The sequence below is a fragment of the Fringilla coelebs genome (assembly GCF_963513975.1).
Source record: "Fringilla coelebs genome assembly, chromosome: 2".
In the NCBI taxonomy this organism is placed as follows: Eukaryota; Metazoa; Chordata; class Aves; order Passeriformes; family Fringillidae; genus Fringilla; species Fringilla coelebs.
Genome location: NC_140029.1, coordinates 86,732,456 through 86,751,134, shown reverse-complemented (window position 1 = coordinate 86,751,134; position 18,679 = coordinate 86,732,456). Strand labels below are relative to the sequence as shown.

The following is an 18,679-nucleotide window of genomic DNA, read 5'->3' as shown; positions in this document are numbered from 1 at the left end:
TTGCTTTTGTCCCTTTTTACATTGTTTATCATCCAGATGGTCACTCCTGAGAATTCTTACAACAATTAAAAATCTGGCAGTGCTTTCTGGCATTTTCAGATATGATGACATGCACGTATGTTCAAGATGATGTGCCCTACAAGTCTCATTTTCCTGGCTGGCTGTTCTAGAACACATGCAAATTAAAAACTTCAGACCTTAACACAGCCCTCTGAAATTAACATAATAAAATATCTCCCTAGAGAAACATTCCTACCCCTCTACCTTGCCAAGGTGGCTTTGGACTGAGCCTATATCTACAACTGGTGACATACTGAAGAAACAGAACAATTTTGGGAAGATCAAATTCACTGTTAGCCTTTGTTATTTTAGTATCAGTTTAAGATGACAATCATTCACATAAGAATAGAAATCCCTGACAGGGAGGAAGAAAACTGCAAGAACACCCAGGATGGTTACAGAGTATAAATCCTTTCTTTCTATATGCATTGTAAGAAAGTTGTCTTTGGTGTCAAAGCTCTGGAAAAAACCAAACCAATTCTTCTTAACACACGTGGCAACTGTTGAAAGGCACTGTTATTAAAATACAATAATAAAGTAAATGTAACTTTTTTTCTAGTAGAGATGTGTTTGTCTTGGGAGTGTAACACTGGGGTGTCACATACTAGATTACACCCTCTAAACACAGCTACCATTCCAAAATCTCCTCTATATAGTCCATAGCTGCCTAACAGTAATGCTTACGGTTTTAGCATCAATCAGACTGGAAGTGATCAACTTCCACAGTGAAAGAACATAAAAAATGAAGTTTCAAGTGATTCTAAGCCCAGCACTTTCCACAGCACAAAATCCACTTCATGTCTAACCACCTTCCAGTCCTTTGCACACAATACAGTTCCTTCTCCCACTCTCACTTGAGTCACAAACCAATTTCCCAACTCTGCAGAGGAAGTAATGGCTGCTCTGGCTGTAGTTAATAGCAGGAAACAGGCCAACTCTGCAGTGCTTAAAAAGGCACCTTGCCAAGGCTGCCTGCTTCTGTTCCATCACTCCCAAAGCCATTGCAGCATGCTGCAGGAAAAGCTCTTACATTAAGGTGCACTGCTGGACTAACAAGTGCCAGGGGACTACTGAAACAGCCAAGGAAGAGGACATGACTATGTTCCCTCCAGTATGATAGAAGACAGTCTTTAGGTGACTTATAAAAATATTACAGAGTTTTGATATTTTGATATGGAAACCATTTCATATATGTAAAAGCCCTCTCTTACCATGGATCTAACTGATTCAAAGTTGGTTTTTTTACCATTACATGAAAACACAAGAATTTGTTATCCACCCTTACCTTTTTTTCCCCAGCTTTCTATACTTTACAGAAATCTTTCAACTATGCCAATTCCTCCATGTTTATTTCAAATCATGTCTAATCCAGTATGTGAAAAAAAAATCAGAGATCACAACTACTCATTACTAGTTCAAACAAAATAAGAAATGAAGAACAGATCATACAAAATAAAATATTAAAGACTTAAACAAGACACTGCCTTCAATTGCAAAGTTCAGGCCCACACTGGAAACCCTAAATCAGATGCCTAAATCAGCACACCAACCTTTACCAAATTTAAAAGAATCTATCTTCTAAGTACTCCCTCTGAAGCAAAAATGAAGGTAAGAGATCTGTTTCCAGATGCTATCCATCCGACTTAGGAAAAGTCAGCTGACTGTGCACAATGTATTACTGTTTTAGAATACACAACTACTATGCCCTTTTTATTCCTCACCTAAGCTGATCATTTGGTTTCACATTCCCAAAGGAAAAGCCAAGTAAGTCTTAGGAAAACTTAATACTTTGTTTTATACTTAAGTCACTCCAGCATCTTCAACAGTTCAAAGCTCATCAAAGCTACTTTCCTTAAAACTATTTTCCTTTACAGGACAGTATCAGAAAACATGGAGATTCCAAAAATCTACAATAAAGCAATTTACAATTGGTAAATTGCTGACACAGTGAATTCCAAATTCTGCTGTTATGGTAGCAAAAAAAAATTAATGAAAGTATTACTATATATCATCTTAATGAGGGAAGGATCCAAATTTCCCTAACATTTTCTTCACAAAAGAACAGTTCTTGAACCATGCGGCCCTACAGTTAAAGTGTGGAGTCTGTGGGGAAAGGTAGTACTCAATTCTAGACAGAGGGAAGAAGAAGAATATTCAGAATGAGGAGACAACCCATGGATATGTTTTGTCTCTTGTCCACAAGCTCCCCTCTCTATAGGGTGGGATTTTCCTACCAGCTTCCTTCACCTCCACCTCATCCCACACTACACACCCCTGCTCACAAGGTGTAATTTGTTTAGCTGCAAAATCCTCAAGCCTGTTACATCACTGCATTAGCAAGCTTAGACATATACCTTAAAAGTACACGTTTTGACTGGACTCACTGCTAAGACTTCAAATAAATGTCTAAAAAATGTCCTGCAGGGTTTTGTTGCATTAGTTGCTATTTGTATTTGTATTTCAAATAAACATAGGAATTGCCAAACTAGATTAGAAAACTAGACATTTCAGTTTGTAACCCTTACATCTGGTAAATACCAAATGCCTTGCACAAACAAAATCATCCTAATGCTGACACTATCAGACATCCCAACCACGAGAAAATTCCTGTTTTGAAGTATTTCTGGAGCTATAACTAAATCAACATAAATACAAGCCATTCCCTGAAAGAACAACCCCATTCTTTCTTGCCTGTGTACCAGAACTAGGAACTGTGTGACCACAAAAAGGGTTAGTGCAACAATCTATTCCAACAGAAAACCGTTAAATATTTGTTGGAGTTAATCTTCCATTGGGTTGGCCAACTCAACTCACACAAATGCAAGATCCTGCAAAGTAGCAGACAGAGAAGCTTTTTTTTTTTAATTAGCTGAGGTACAACATGAAAGCAAGGCAAGAGAGACATGAAGTCCTTTACAAGGCAAGTAGCAACAGCAATGCTCGAAAGGGACAAGAGGAGCACAGCTGCTCTACTCAGCAGCAGATTGTCCTAGACTGGCTTAGTTTCAAAAATTTAGCTCTTAAGAAACTTAGGCTACAGCTACACAGCACAAGTTTAGATCAAACCAACCCAGTATCACCCTCCACTTTTTTCCACACATGCATTCTTGTCCATTCCTGTGCAACAATGTTGTGCATGTCTGATTCAGTAACCATCTCAGCACACTCAAGGCACCATAGAAGCAGAAAAAATTAATTTATACAGCTCTACTCTTTGAGTTATTTTTTCTCAGCTTTTGCCTTGGAAATCTACAGAGTACTACTGCCACTGTGGAAAAGATAAAGGAGTGCATGGCTTGGGTAAGCAGACACCTATTCAAGTAAGGCATAAACCACAGTTAATTTCAAAAAATACTTGTTGAACTTATTTCCTAAAGCGTTTAAGCATAAATCAATTTAAGAATTTCCTTTTAGACTAAAAAGGAAAAACTTGAATTCTACATCTTTTAACTTGGATTTACAATCACTTCTGGACTCATGCTGTGTTGAGGTATCTAATGTGGATCCTGAGCTGCAGACAGGTTCACCATGTGGCTACTGATACAGGGACTGTATGGGGTGCTTGGGATTTGGGGTCATCCTGAGTTTCAGCTGTGAAAGAAAAGGAACTAGCAGAGATTGCTGGGCCTACACTGCTGGTTTGCTTTGGGAATCCAGCCACACTTCCCATCCAGCCCTGCAGTACAGCAGAGACCTGTCTCAAGGAGTGGCTGCTGCTGAATCCACTGAGTGAAACAACCTCCTCCTCTGCCCACCTTTCTCTTGGAAAATCTTATCACTTCTGACAGGCACAAATTTTGTAAATTCCAGCATCACAAAAGCTTCTGACTTTGGCCTGGGCATCACTGATACCTGCATTAGCGTGCTCTACTGATAAGGTATAAGCTGTGTGGTTTGTGGAAGGGACAATTTTCACATGTATGTATCCCACAGTTCTGCTCAATTTTCCTAAATTTAGGAAAATTTCCTACTCCTGTGAAGTAAATAATTTTAAGCCTTTTAATGTCTTCTGCTGAACTCTTGGCATCTGAAGTCTTCAGCCACGTTCCTGACAGTCAGCAAGCCCACTAGAAGAACTACTGAGTCTATCACCTAAGGAAATACCACATTTTTGAGGTTTTAAATAGCACCCTGTAGTATCCAACTTGACTGTGTAAATTTAACATTCTCCTAGCAATTTACTTAAGAAATTGTCTTGGTTTTAGGGGACCAAAAAAGCTCCAATCAAAGTGTGAATATGTGGAAAAAACCTCAGCTATTCCTCCAATATCATGTATTAAATTCAGAGTTTGAGCCTTGAATGGCCAAGCTTTCAAGACAAATAATAATAGAAAAGGAAACAAAAGCACATGATTATCCACTGAAGATACACTCTCTTCATCAACTCCTCTATGTCACAGAAAATTTTACTCAACCTGGATCCCTCACACAACAGTAGATAACAAAAAGGGTAGAGAATGCACTACCTCCTGGATTTTGCTACAGGATTTTCCTAGGCCAACTGAGGTTTTTAAAAAGTAAAATGAAACACAAAGCTTTTGCTTGTGTCCTCTAGCAGAAATCTTTATCAAAGCATGTGCAAAAGCTCTAGAAAAAACACAACGGGAAAATTAAGAGGGAAGATTTTTCATTGCTCTCCAAGAGAAAGAATTGTTTGATACAAGACAATTCTCACCCCTCAGAAAAAAAAAAAACCAAACAAAACAACACAATTAGACAGACCAGACTAATTATAAAAAAAATCCTATCTACAATCTTTCAGCATTTTTATCTCACTCTTTTTCAAATGGTCAGTTATTTACATCGTATTGAATGAACACTTTGTATGAGAATAATTTCCCTTTTCTTGTATTTTGTTCTAGTAACTTTCTTAATTTTTCTTGTTCCTATACTACACATTCTTCAATATTAGTTTTCCAACTTGCACTACTTTTATCTTTTTCCTTGCAATAGACACAGCACTAGGAGACATTAGACAGAGGAGAGCAGAAAGGTCCACAATTTACACTTGCCCTATTTAATTCCCTAAAAATAGACAGAAGACAGAAAAGAAGAAATCACCAAGAAACAAAAAACAGTACTGAAATACTGAAGGACTGATTATGCATCTCAGAGACTGCAGCTACAGTACAGGATGTCTGTGTTCCTATCACACACTGTCCAAAGGAAAACACGCTCAGAGCTCAAACTTTCTGACAAGAAGTTACCTAGATTTGAAGACATCCTACAGAATTTCTATCTGTGATAAAAATCGTAAGACTCCCCAGATTAAAAGACAAAATAGGTAAACAGAAATTTAGAAATACCAGAATAAAAAATACTGCGTTTACCATGCATATGTTTTATACTTGATTGATTCATGTCAAAATATGGTATAAATTCTGACCAAAGTTCTTCCCCAGAGTCAGTTTTATGATTCCCTTCCCACATATGATTTCCCAAAGAGGAACAAGGTATACATGGCAGCCCCTTATTCACGGCTGAGGGTACTTTCATATGTTCTTCCCACACAGAATTACTCTAAAACAACTTTCAGAAATGTAATTCTTCCCTGGGTCTCCAGCAATACATTTTTTTTACTGACAAATGGGGAAGAGGAATGAAAGAGTTAAAAGTAAAAAAAAAAAAAAACAAAAAACACTGCAATCTCCTTGCTTTAGGAAATCCAAATTAAAAAATGTTTGAAACAGAAATAAATTATAAGTGTTACACAGCTTGACATTGGTAGTATTAGTATCTTCTCATCACATAAGCTCACTATCTACAGTAATAGATAGTAAGTAATAAGATAGTAATAATCCCTTTACTTAACATTTCTAATGAAACTTAACATTTTACTCTTACTTTTTAATCACCACAGGAAAAAAAAAGCTAGAAGGAAAATAGAACAGAAATCTTACCATTTAGTTTTAAATTCTGCAAATTGTAGTAATAGCTCAAATTATTTGATGCACATACTTTATCACCACTGTTCTTTTTTGGAATTCACATAACTCCACATCTGTACAGCAGCATGCTTTAGTTACATCACATTATAACCTCTAGTTCCATGACACTTCGTACTGTTCATTGAAAATTCCTTTTAGATTATTTCTAGTGTTTTCTATTTTGGAGCCAGAACACAAACAGAAGAAAAACATCCCTCTGAAACCCTTAAATGTGTCCCACAAAGTTCAAGTACTCAAGCAAAAATTAAGCTTTGTGATTTCTTATTAATTCAGGGGTCCTATAGTTCTTACCCCGGACTCACCAAAATGAAACAATCCTCCTCTCTTTTCTACAGAGGGAGGGCAAAAGTGGTTCTAATGCAAATTAGCCAACTGAATAATTATATTTGATTAACATAATACATTCTAAATAAAAACTATGATGCATGATGTACATCTACATGATTTAGATGATGAATGGCAGGCAGTCTGGGATACATGGGATTTGTTATTAAATAGTACCAATGCTCCATTTTACAATCTTTTTCCAAGTAGCCCTTCAGCACACTCCCAGCCTTAGCTCATTCTCACCAAGATTTCCATCCTCAATGGTCAGCACCACTTCATCCATCACCAAGGCCCGGAAATCCAGCTCCTCTTCACAGCACTTGGCCTTCAGCGCTCTCAGGATCTCCTGCTGAGGGTAATCTTCTCTGATGCGGCGGTCTGTTAAGAACCACAGCCTGGGAGCAACTGAACTGCACATCTTGGACTTGTCTTGCAACCTTCAAGGCCTCCTTCCAATGGAACTGCTAGACAGTGGAGAAGATAAGACTCTGTTAGAGTACACAGGCTCTTATCTTCATGATCCCTGCTCTACTAAGTCCCACTTCCTCTGCACAAGTCAGTCCATTTCAACAGACTACAACTTCCAACCTCCAAAAAACAAAATAATATCTACACCTACACTGCAAACAAAAGTACCAACAACAGAAACAAATCCATTTACATTCCATGAATGTTAAATGCTAGAAATTAGGTCTTGGTCCTCATCCCACCTTTATCCTCAAGAAGTACACAAAGATGTAACTGAAAACAATTTGAATGGCCACATCTGAAGGCCATTGCTTCATGATTAGGATAATTCCTTCTACTGAAATAACTCCGCCCTTCTCCTAGGCACTGCTAAAATACCCAGTAACAAACTCGATTCATCTCTTTCCCCCACAAATGGAAGAGTGTGACAAAGTCTTTATGTTAAAAAAGCAGACCAGAAGAACAGAAATTCATTCCCACAGAATGTTCCAGGTAACTATTTAGGACTGTTTTGCTTTCACAAATATTTCACATCTGCTGTGATATACTTAGAAATATATTAAGTAGTATCCAGAACACATAATAATGGAAAAACCAATGGAACAAGGAGCACCAACAAAATGTCAGAACATTAAGACATGTAAAATAAAGCAAAATCAAGGCCAGAGTTTCAGTGGTAGCTCTTTCTTGGTTCAAATAATTTTTTTAAGATCACCTTTATACATAAACAGCACCAATGAATTCAGGACCGAGAACCAAAACCACAGTTCAAATTGAAGAATTTCAGTAGGATTAGAACAGATAATAGCAAGGTTCTGCTCCTTTTGCTTTGGAGAACTTGGACTATTTTTGACTGAATGTATTTTTACTGAATATATTTTTACAGCTTTATTTTTAAAGCTGTAAACCAGTTACAGGTACAAAAATGGACTACTCCTTTATGTTCAAGAAAAGCATAGTGTAGGGAACAGGAATTCTGGAGAAAACCAGAACAGTTTTCTGTGCCGCCTTTAAACTTTCCTATTAAAATAAAGATGCAAAAATCGTAACTTTCACCAATATAACTGACATGAGTTCCTAGCAGAACTGAACTCTGTGACAGAAACAGGCGTTTTGCCTGGTAGTCATAATGACTGCTGCCAGCAGACAATGTAAACACAAAAACACCTTTAGTATATAATTGCTATTACTTGATATTACAAAGAATCTTTCTGCAGCAGGCCTTGGGACAAAAGGATTGTTTAGTTACAACCATAAGAACCTGCTAGGTTTTTCTAGCATTAAAAAAACTATTTTTTTTTCCTACAACAACAACTTTTTCTTAATAAGAAGGTAAAATTTTAAGTGGACATTTTTATTCCTGGTACTGAGAACCATTGTAACAAAACACAAAGACTGTGACTTGTTTTTCATTGATTTGGTAAATGAGGTGCAACAATAAAGCCAAGGACTACAGTTGTTCTTCATACTAACAGACTGGAAAAAGGCAGAAGCTATGGAAACACGATCACAGATCCAGACCAGCCCTTCAATGTAGTCAAGATGTTCGAGGTAAAGCAGGAAAAAGAGTGTTTGCAGAAAAATGGGTGTGGAAGGTTATAAGGAGTATCTTTTGATCTCTTGAAGAACCTCTGTTCTTCAAAGCAGCTCGAATTGGAAAGGACAAGATGAGGCTTGGGCTGGCAATGGCTGACATCTCTCAGACCCTGCCCCACTTGTGTCTCCCTCAACAATGCACGTCTGGACGGGGTAGTTTACATGGAACTTCCTGGAGCAACATCCTGTGCTGGGCAGCGGGACAGCCTGTGTTTCTGGGGCAGGAACGCCCCGCCGCAGCCCTAGCCCGGAGCCCGGGGCACTGCCCCTCAGCGCTGCCATTTGCAGAGGGGCTGGCGAGGCCCAGCAGCGCCACCTGCCGCCCCTGCCGGGCAGCGCCGCACTGCCCCCGGCCGGGACGGGCACATCCCACACAACCGCGGGAGAACGCCGAGGGCATGGAAAAACACACCGCCACGCTTCCTCAGCGTTAAAGAGAAAAACCATAAATCAGAAACCATCACGTATTTCTGCCCGCTTGGGGTTTTAGTTTGGGTTTTTGTGGTTTGAAGCTTTTCCCCCTCAGTACTGGTTCTAACACTAATACAAGAACCAAGTATTTTCTCCCCATTTTTGCTTTCTTTGCAAATCTGCTTCAAGTTTTCGCAAATCTCTTCTCTATGTGGCCCCACCTCCACCCCCTTAAATACACCATCACCTCTCCCTGACTGTCATTTCAGCACTTAATTCCTTAAAAATCAGCCAAGGGTCAAAAAAAGAAAGAAAAAAAGTATATCCTTCTCTTTCCTCCATCTTCTACTTTTGAAAGAAATTATAACATTGTCAAGAAGGGCTGTCCATATATCAAATGAGGATATTAAACCAGCAGGTGTATAAAAATGCCTTGGGTATGGCTATTCATCTCTCTCCTAATACTACATCGCATTTGCTCAAAATCTTAATGGTTTTATAAACATATATACAAAAGCTCCCATCTTACCATAAGAAAGGCAAACAACAATCTCAAGTCTGCAAGTAATGACTGAGAAGCTCACTTTAGAACAAGCTACAAGCCAGCAGCAGAGACAGAAACTAGCAGTCCTAAATCTTGGATCCTTCAACTCCAACCCAATACCGTATTTTTTTTCTACCCAAAAGAATTTATTTTTCTAACATTCTGCTCCTAAAACCAGAATATATTCATCAGTTTCAGCCTCACCTTATAATCTATTTTGATTGTGTTAGAAATCTCACATAACAAAACTTGCATTTACCCTATTAACCCGAACATCTTAAAAATCCCTTCCACATTTTCAAGAAAATGGTTTGTAGGAGGAAAGCTGGCCTTGCAGTCAGATGCACAAAAGCATTATGCTCTGAATTTGGATATTACTGCCAGAATTCTTCCCTGAAAACCAGCTCCACCCATTTCAATCTAAAAGACACAGCCTCAGACAATGCTGGGTGTGCAGAGAATACTTCCTAATCCATGAGAGCATCTATTGCAAAGTAACTATGGTATATATAAGGGGAAGAGCAGATGTTTAAACAACTTCAAGATGGCCACTTCAAATGCACTTTTCACTCAAAGCTACTACAGTCAAAGTAAGTACAATCTTTCAATAACTACTTCCCAGATTTATGAAATTCGAAGGCAAAAAATAATCATAAACTTGACTGCATGTAACAGACTGGGAGACGAAAAAAAGGTGGTATCAAAGTAAAAGGTCTGTAATAAAAATCAAACTGCGTGTCACACCAGCCAAGCAGACACTGCCACAACTGCTTCAGGAATACAATGCGTGGAACAGATTCCTTGCAATTCATAGAGGGAATGAAAGCTCACCTCAACTTTCAGCCGTGGAACCCTTACCCTGCTTAAGCCAGGCCTTACTCCAGCAATCACACAGCAGCTTCCTTCCCTCCCCAGCACATGCAAACCTATTTCCTCCCACATTCCTAAAATCTGCAGTATACCTCTAGCAGCTGCTCTAACAAAAGCACTCACTGTGCTCCTTTTCGACTTTACATCATATATGAATATGTTTTATTGAAATAACAGGGAATTCAGCCAATCAGATCAGCTGTCTAGAGAGATCTGGAAATCTTCTCTGAAGACCACTCTTTTTGCCTTGAAGGAGGTGTTCTCTTCACAGAGATTAGAGACTTCCCTCTCCCTCCAGGAATGGGAGATTGGTCTCCATGGCTCATTTACTTATTCTCCTATCTTCAACACCCAAAAGTAGGAGAAAAATAGACTAATTTCTTTTTCTTTTTCACCACAATGTATTTCCCTTAAGATGAAGCAAGAAACCATTTTTAGGGGATACTGATTAATTTATGTATTATTGATAAATGTGTAAGATAAAAGGTATCTAGTATGCAAAAAAAATTCAATATTCTTTTTTGTTCACGATGCAACTACTCAATGCTTTTGTAAATTAAAAAGTCTAGGTTGTGTCTTCCCTATGGGAATAATAAATGGAATCCCAGATGTTTATAGCATCAAGGATCAATGTGATCTAGCTGTTCCACCTGCTCGACCTGTGATCTGATGTTGCAGCACACTCCCGCTGCCTACAGTGGGATCTGGGAAACACCTTAGTGGAACAGTTATTACCAGCAGCCCCTCCCAGAATAGCCCCTTTTTTAGAGCTTGGCTCAGACTCTCAGGTACAGCACTGTGCAGATAACAAACTCCACAGTGTCTAAAAGAGAGGTAAAACCTAATCTTAGTTCTAGCATACCTCTAGGCATGTTTAATCCCTACATCTGAGATACTGACAATAAAAATCTCAGGGAATTGAGAAGGAATGAGCAAAAGACTGACAGTCACAACCACCATGGGAAAAGGAGAAGAAACATTGCTCCAAGCACTCGCCTCACTATGAGTAACATTAACAACACCATTAATGTTTGTCCCTGAATACTCATTTTCAGAACAGTGCTATTCAAGCTGGAAAAGGTATTTTGATTTCCTTTTCATCATAAATTAGCTAAGGCTTGGAACTGAGTACACACTTCCAATAAACCAATCATCTCTACCATTACAGCAGTTTCTAGAATGGCTAGCAGGATGCATTTCAAGACAGTGAAGACCTAAGAATGGCTGGCAGATGCTTGCAAGTCATCTCCTTCAGGAGACACCTCAAGGCAGATCTGAATTATAAAGTCAATCTTAGATAGCAGACCAGTTAAACAGCTAATGAACAGTTGTCCAGCACATGACCCAGCATGTAATCCATCATACACTGTCATGGAAATCTCTGTCTCATCTTAATGAGAAGAGAGCAGTATTTGAAACATCCCAGAAATAGGACTTTCTATGTCATAGGGAGAGCAGGTCTGCAAACAGTTCACAGCTGTTTCGAGCATAAAGCACAAGTGATTTTTTTTTCCACACAAAGATACCAGAATGATGATCTAAAGAAAATGTTACGAAATATGTATGGATGATGAATATATCACATGGTGATAGAAAAAAGAACTGACATCTTCAGAAAAATAAATCTAAGATAAGTCAACTCGTTCCTGACAATGCTGCTTCATGGTGATGCTTAAGGCCAACATCAAGAAAAATTCCTCTTTTACGTACCAGAAACTAGTTTTCCTAAGATTGTCACATAACTGTTTGAGAATCTTTGGAAAGAACACATTTTTAAAAGCTGAAGAATCTGAAAAATTAAAATATTTATTTAAATGCATTTTATATAATATATTGAAAAGCTGCAGCACAATCTGTCCACTGCTGCTGCATTATCATCCACCCTCTACACATGCATCGGAGAACTGAAAGCCTCTGCAGGCAGGTGAACCCCAAGCACACCTCTTTGAAAGCACATCACAGTATTCACCTCCTTTTCCCTTTGAGATTTGTAGACTGCAACAGCCAAAGGATATGGGAATATATTAATTGTTCCAATTCATTGCCACCCCTGCAGACGGGCAACTGCACTCCCCATGATGGCTTTCATCTCCTTGTCTCCACCTTTGCACTGAGTGATGTTCAAGATGCTAGCAGCAATCCTCCCAGGCACAGCTGCCTCTGAAAGGCGGACATCCACACCCCCTGTCTTTCCTCCTCTGTGCTCACGCTTGCAAGTAAAAGGCAAGATTCCTCATTCCCACACCCCACTTCCCGATCACCACCAAATAATCCATTCTCTTTCCGCCCCGCAACATGAGCCCAATACTGGTCAGTATCAGCCATCCTTCTACTTTGGTCTTGGTATTTTTTCCAACAACAGGCTCTCAGCTTTTTCACGCCCATGCACTGTCCCTGTGTGCGCACGCACGCCCGTGTGCAAATAAAACACACCATTTCCTCCCACATCAGCTGCTTTTCCACCTGTGCCAGGTTCCCCCGCAGTGTGGTACAATACCCCCTTCTCCTCCCCGATCCGTGTGTACACAGCCAGTTTTCCCTCCTCCCTTCCCCCACCCCACAGTCTCCGTGCATGCCTCTCCCAGCGCCTGGAGTGGGGGAAGGGAAACATGCACTGCGTGAATGAATGGGCTGAAGAGACTTACCAGAAATTTGGTGAGGAAGGAGTGGAAGACGAAAAAGACACTAAAGATGGGTGTTTCCTTCAGCGTGCCAAGTGCTGCTTCAGTTCTGGCTCCCTTAAGGAGGTCACGTGTCTTGCTAGGTACCCCTTTTCCTGGATCCTCTACTAACCAAAAACGGTGGCACGGAAGTCTTCTGGATGCCTCCCTGCACTACACCCCAAAGGAGGGAAGGGTACTACTGAAGCTCCCAAAGCAAGCAAGCAATGATAGCGTTCTCCTGGTCCTGTCAGGCACTGTCTAGCGGATGCCTCTGGGACCAGGGTAGATTTCTGAGGGAGGGAAGGGGGAGTAAATGAATGTTTAAAATTATTCCCAAATTGTTCTCCCCTAAGGAGCAGGGAAGGATGGGAAGGAGTAAAAAGAGTACTGGTGAAGAGCTGCAGCTTTCTATGTAAAAAAAAAATCCTTGTGTCTCTGCTTCCTCAGAACTAAACCCCTAAATGACTGAAGTCACCAACACCTAGGGAGGAAAAAGAAAAAAGAAGAAACATCCCTATTAGACATAAACATACAAGGGTATGAAATACACTAAATCCCAAAGGAAGAAAAGGTGCTATTCAAAACAGTAAGGAAAGTCAATAGAAAATTATAACATGAAAATAACTAGGGGAAATGTGCAACTTTAAGTATTTTACACAAACATACTATCACAGAAACCAATTTTAAGGGGGAAAAAGCCCACAAAGCTAAGCAGTTTGTTCTTTTACTTAAGAATGTACATTCAATGGATAGATAAATCCATACCTACAGGGGAACGTATGAGGAAATTAAGTTTCTAAACCTACAAAAACTATTCCTATTTATTTGTGAGCCTTTAAACCTCTCCCCCAGAATAACCCTTAGGATTCAGACGAGACTGGAGAAAAGTACGTTTCAGTTCTGAAGCGTGTATGCCTATGCATTAGAAGCATGTACACCCATGCATTAAAACACACGCTGCCACAGAAAATAAACAGTGGTTTATAAACGGTGACAAAAAAAAAAAGAAAAAGCAAAAAAGCCCAAACCAAAATAACATGTCTAGAGGATGCTTGCTTAAATGATGGAATCAATCCAAGATTAACAGAGTGGCACGCTTGGAACACGGAGCCCCTGGTAAGATCTCAGGCAGTAAAGACACCGATGTGCCACCAGCTCTTTTTTAAACACCGGAAAACAAAAGGGGAGAGGAAACCTAGTTGGGAAGATCTTGCTGCCAGACCCAACGCCAGCCACACATCCCCCTGGCTCCATCACGTGAAGATAAGCCCCCACAGCCACCACCGATCCCCACGGACCCGTGCGGGGACGCGGCCGCCGAGCGAGCCCGCGGGGCGGCGGCCCCCATCGCGCGCTCGCAGCTCGACCGACCCGCCCGCGGAACGCGGGTCCTGGGCCGGGGGCGAAGCCCCCCCGCCCCTCCCGCCCCTCTCCCCTCGCACCACGAGCGGCCGCCGCCGCCGCTTCCCCTCCGCCACCCACCTGGGCGCCCCGGCGGGCGCGGCGGGGAGGCGCGGGCAGCTCGCCCCGCTCCGCGCGCGGGGGATGCAGCACAATCACCATGGGCGCAGCGCGGCGGGGCGGGACGGCTGTGAGGGGACGGTCCCAACCACCCCCCCGCCCGCCCCCTCCCCGGGCACGGCGGACCCCACCCCCGCGGGCTCGCGCCCGCTCAGCCCGACATCTCACCCGCCCCGGGCACCGCCGAGCCTGAGGGGACCCGCGGGGCGCCCACCCCCACCCCCTCCGGCACCGGGCCTGGGAAGGAGGGCGCGGGGCGACGAAGGCTCCGGGGAGACGCGCCCCTTCCTCCCCGCCGGCGGCGCGGTCCTAGAGGGAAGCGAGCGACGCGACGCGACGCTCTGCTCGTCCCCCCCACCACCACCCCGCCTTCCCCCCTCCTCGGTGTCCCTCCTCCCCGCGGCTGAGGCGAGGAGGCCGCGGCTGTTCCCTGCACCGAGCCCCCCGCCCGCCGCCGCCTCCCGCGCTCGCTCCCGCCGCCTCACAGCGAAGCGGCGGCGGTGCCGTAACGGCCGGGCCGGGCTTGGCACGCGCGGGGGAGCGCGAGGGCGGCGGCGCCGGGATGCCTCGAACCGGACCGAGCCGAACCGGACTGGACTGGACGGGCCCGAACCGGCTTGGCGCGAACCGGGTCGGACCGAACCGGGTCGGACCGAACCGGGTCGGCGCGAACCGGGTCGGACCGAACCGGATCGGCCCGAACTGAACTCGTGAGCGGCGGCACCACCGCTGAGGTGGCTGAGGCCACTCCTGTCTAACGGCTGAGGCCTCCCACAGAATGGGTCAGGTTGGAAGGGACCACAGTGATCGTCTGGTCCAATCTGCCTGCTGCAGCCGGCCACCCCAGAACACATGGCACAGGATTGTGTCCACACAGTTCTCAAATATCTCCCGTGAGGGAGACTCCACAACCTTTCTGAGCAATCTGTTCCAGTGCTTGGTACCTACTCAGCAAAGTTCTTCCTCATATCAGGTGGAACTTCCAGGGCATGAGTTTCTGCCCATTGCCTCATGACCATCAAGCAGAGCCTAGCTCCATCCCCTTGGAATCCCCCCTTTAATTGCTTATAGACATTGCGAAGGTGCCCCCCTCTTCTCGAGGCTGAACAGGCCCCGCTCTCTCTGCCGTTCCTTGCAAGAGAGCTGCTCTAGTCCCCTCATCATCCTCGTCTCCCCCACCGACCTGCTCCAGGAGCTTCATGTCTCTCCTTACTGAGGAACCCAGACTGGACGCTGCACTCCAGATGCAGCCTCACTAAGGCCCACTAGAGGGGCAGGATCGCATCCCATGACCTGCTGACAAAGCTCTTCCTCATGCTCTTCCTTACACCTACTCCTGCCCTTCTCCCCCGCCCCAGACCGGGCTTCAGTCCAGCTCCTACTGCCCTGGCAGACCACAGGCCAGGTCCTGCCATGCCCACCTGGTTGCCCCGTCTGTCAGTGCAGCAAAACATACAACACCTGTTGTGCTTGTCGCTGCTGCTGTTGGCATGTGGTGTGCAAAGCCAGAACCCTTGTACTTTGTGTGACAGGTAAAGGTGTGACAGAACCACAGCATCAATTTGATTGGAAAAGACCTCTGAGATCACCAAGTCAACCTATGACCAAACACCACCATGGCAGTAGATCATGGCACTGAGTGCCATATCCAGTCTTTCCTTAAAGACCTCCAGGAGCAATGACTCCACCATGTCCCTGGGCAGATCTTTCCGATATCTAATCACACTTTCAGTGAAGAAATTATTCCTAATGTCCATCATAAACTTCGCCTGGCACAGCTTAAGCCTATGTCCTCTCACCTTATGTCCTGTGACAAGTCCCCCATGCCACACATCATATAGCATCATGTGCCTGACATACCCAGCGTGTAGCCTGGGCTGCACCATCCCTTGCTGCTGTCACTTATCTGAAATAATAACTGCTGGCAGCAAACAAACATGACACATCCCCTTTATCAACCGACATACTTGTTGATCAGTTTCTGTGGAACACCTACTCAGTTTCCTCGGTACCACACCCTTTTCATTCACTATATTGTATCAGCTGTATATTTCACATTTTCCTGTGTGAACTTCTCCTTCACCTAACTTTCAGAACCTCTAGACACATCACCCAGGCTACACACCAGAGGAGCAACATGTGTGTTCCTCAGTAACCTGTGTTGCACTCCCAGCTTTGCAAATATGGGGTACAGCCACTGGTCATTCCCAAACACCCATCCTACCATCAATGTTCCCATTCAACCTGCTTTCTTCTACCTCTTCAGCATGTGGCACTGCTGTCCTACCCCTCTTAATTCTCTCACCCAAACGACAGTTTGTTCATTTTGTTCTACAAACATCTGGGTCCTACTGCCCAAACCTCACATGTGATTCAGGCAGCTCTTCTGAAAACGATTTGCTTAATGAGTATGAGGCAAGGCTACCTCACAGATGATGTCAGAGGCCAAAGTCCCTATTTAACAGACATCATCCAATGCTCTCCCATCTGCTTGTGTTGCTTGCCAAGGCTTCTGGCTTCTCACGGCTGCAAGCTGGAGACCATTTCCAAATTCAAGCTCCCCTCCTTCTGACTCTGTACAACAGTATAAGGAAAAAGATACTATCACCCACTTCAAAGCAAACTTGAAAGCACAACTTGAGAGCAGGAGGCAATCGTAGGCAAGTACCAGCAGGGTAAACTAGCAATAGATAATAGATATAGATAAAGAACACCAAAATGCTAGACAGCATTTTTGTTGTTTTGACAGTGGCAAAATACTACTTTCTGTGACAGAATTACTGCATTCTGAAACCTTCTAGAACAGAGTTCCCATGTGCATGAAGTCTGCACTTTCAAAAGTTTTAATTTCAGGCTGTGAGGTGCATGGGGTTTGTTTACACAGAGAATTTGCTAACAAAGAGCTACTGTGGTATCACTGCTCTACTGAAGATTGTGCAACAACTGCACATTGCCAGCATGCACATGTATTTCAGAGTGAGAATTGCATGCTGGTTTTAAGACAGCATAAAGCAAAGAGGAAAGAAAAATGTCTGCATTAGGATTTATATAAGTACAGTGACACAGTAATAGCAGAATTTTTTTTCTTTTATATTTCAGTAAGCAGCCAAATGGTAAGACAGGTGCCTCTGCTGCTCAAACACGGTTAGCAGTTTGTGGAAGGAGGAGAATTGCACAGCTGGGGAATTCAGGAATGTAGATTTTTGGCCATACAAATGCATGTTTGGTTATAAGACATCTGAGAGGAAGTCATTCTACAAGTACAGGAAAAACACTTGTCATGGTAACGGTAAGATATTTGATCTCAAACCATTTGGGATACTTCAGCTGGGTCTTACAATTATTAGTAACAATTTATTCTGCCAACTACCACTTACCTTCCTAGTGCTCTCTCATGCAAAAATGTAGCCCTGTATCCTTTTTATTACTGTTCATTGAGCTGCTGGAATTGTAGTAGTTGAGCTTTGTCACAGTTTGTATACCTTATATCTCTAGAACAATTTCCCATCATCTAGAATATTAGGTGAGTTTGGAATGAATCATGAGAGTCTTTTGTCCTTTCTTGGAGAGGTAGAACAGAAGAAAGGGTCAATTTATTACTTAGGATGTGCCAACCTAGGACGTGCCTACTGCTGCAGAAGCTTTTCAGTTCTTTTTTTAATAAAGAGTTGTCACTGCAACTGAGTTGCATGTAGATGTTATAGTTTCCAAGAAATAGGCAAGATTTTTTTTTTTTTTTTTTTTTTTTTTTTTTTTTTTTTGCCAGTGAAGGCAAGGTCTCTCCTGTTATCCATAAATCTATTCTCAGGACAAAATTCTTACTATTTTATTGTGCAAGAACGATATTGGACAGTGCCCCCAGTGTCAGTGGTCCAGAAAGAATACCAAGCTTCACCCTTTAGGGAAGAATTATAATTGTAGTATCAACAAGGAATGGATGCCTCTGAACACTAACAAATCCTGGCACCTTTCTTTTGAGATTTTTCCCATGCACTCTGTAATGCATAATGTAAGGACTGGTCCAAAGCCTTAATGTATGCAAAATCTGATTTCACGGTTGATTCCATGAAACATCTTTTGTCACTGAGTTCACTACAACTGCAAACCAGCTGTTTAGTCCTGAAGCCAAAGCCTGCAGGATATTATCCCATTATTCACATTGTAAAGTTTCATATACTGTCTCTGGTTGGGTGTGTGACCTTGTGATGCAACAATGATGGAAAGTCCAGCCTGCAAATGTTGCTAAGCCTAATTATTTGTACTCATTTTCC

The 18,679-nt window shown here is 42.7% G+C and overlaps 1 protein-coding gene across 1 annotated transcript in view; it reads right to left on the bottom strand.

Moving 5' to 3' along the window:
- RIMKLB (ribosomal modification protein rimK like family member B) overlaps nucleotides 1–13,112 on the bottom strand; it is a gene marked incomplete at its 3' end in the record, with an annotated part of 37,849 nt that extends 24,737 nt beyond the window's left edge. Inside the window, exons 1-2 of the mRNA XM_084226737.1 lie at nucleotides 12,870–13,112; nucleotides 6,579–6,799 (exon numbers count right to left, since the gene is read on the bottom strand). Of these exons, the coding sequence (XP_084082863.1) occupies nucleotides 6,579–6,753 (175 nt within the window). The 5' untranslated portion in view covers nucleotides 6,754–6,799; nucleotides 12,870–13,112. The remainder of the gene's footprint in view (nucleotides 1–6,578; nucleotides 6,800–12,869) is intronic.
- Between the last annotated feature and the right edge of the window lie 5,567 nt (nucleotides 13,113–18,679).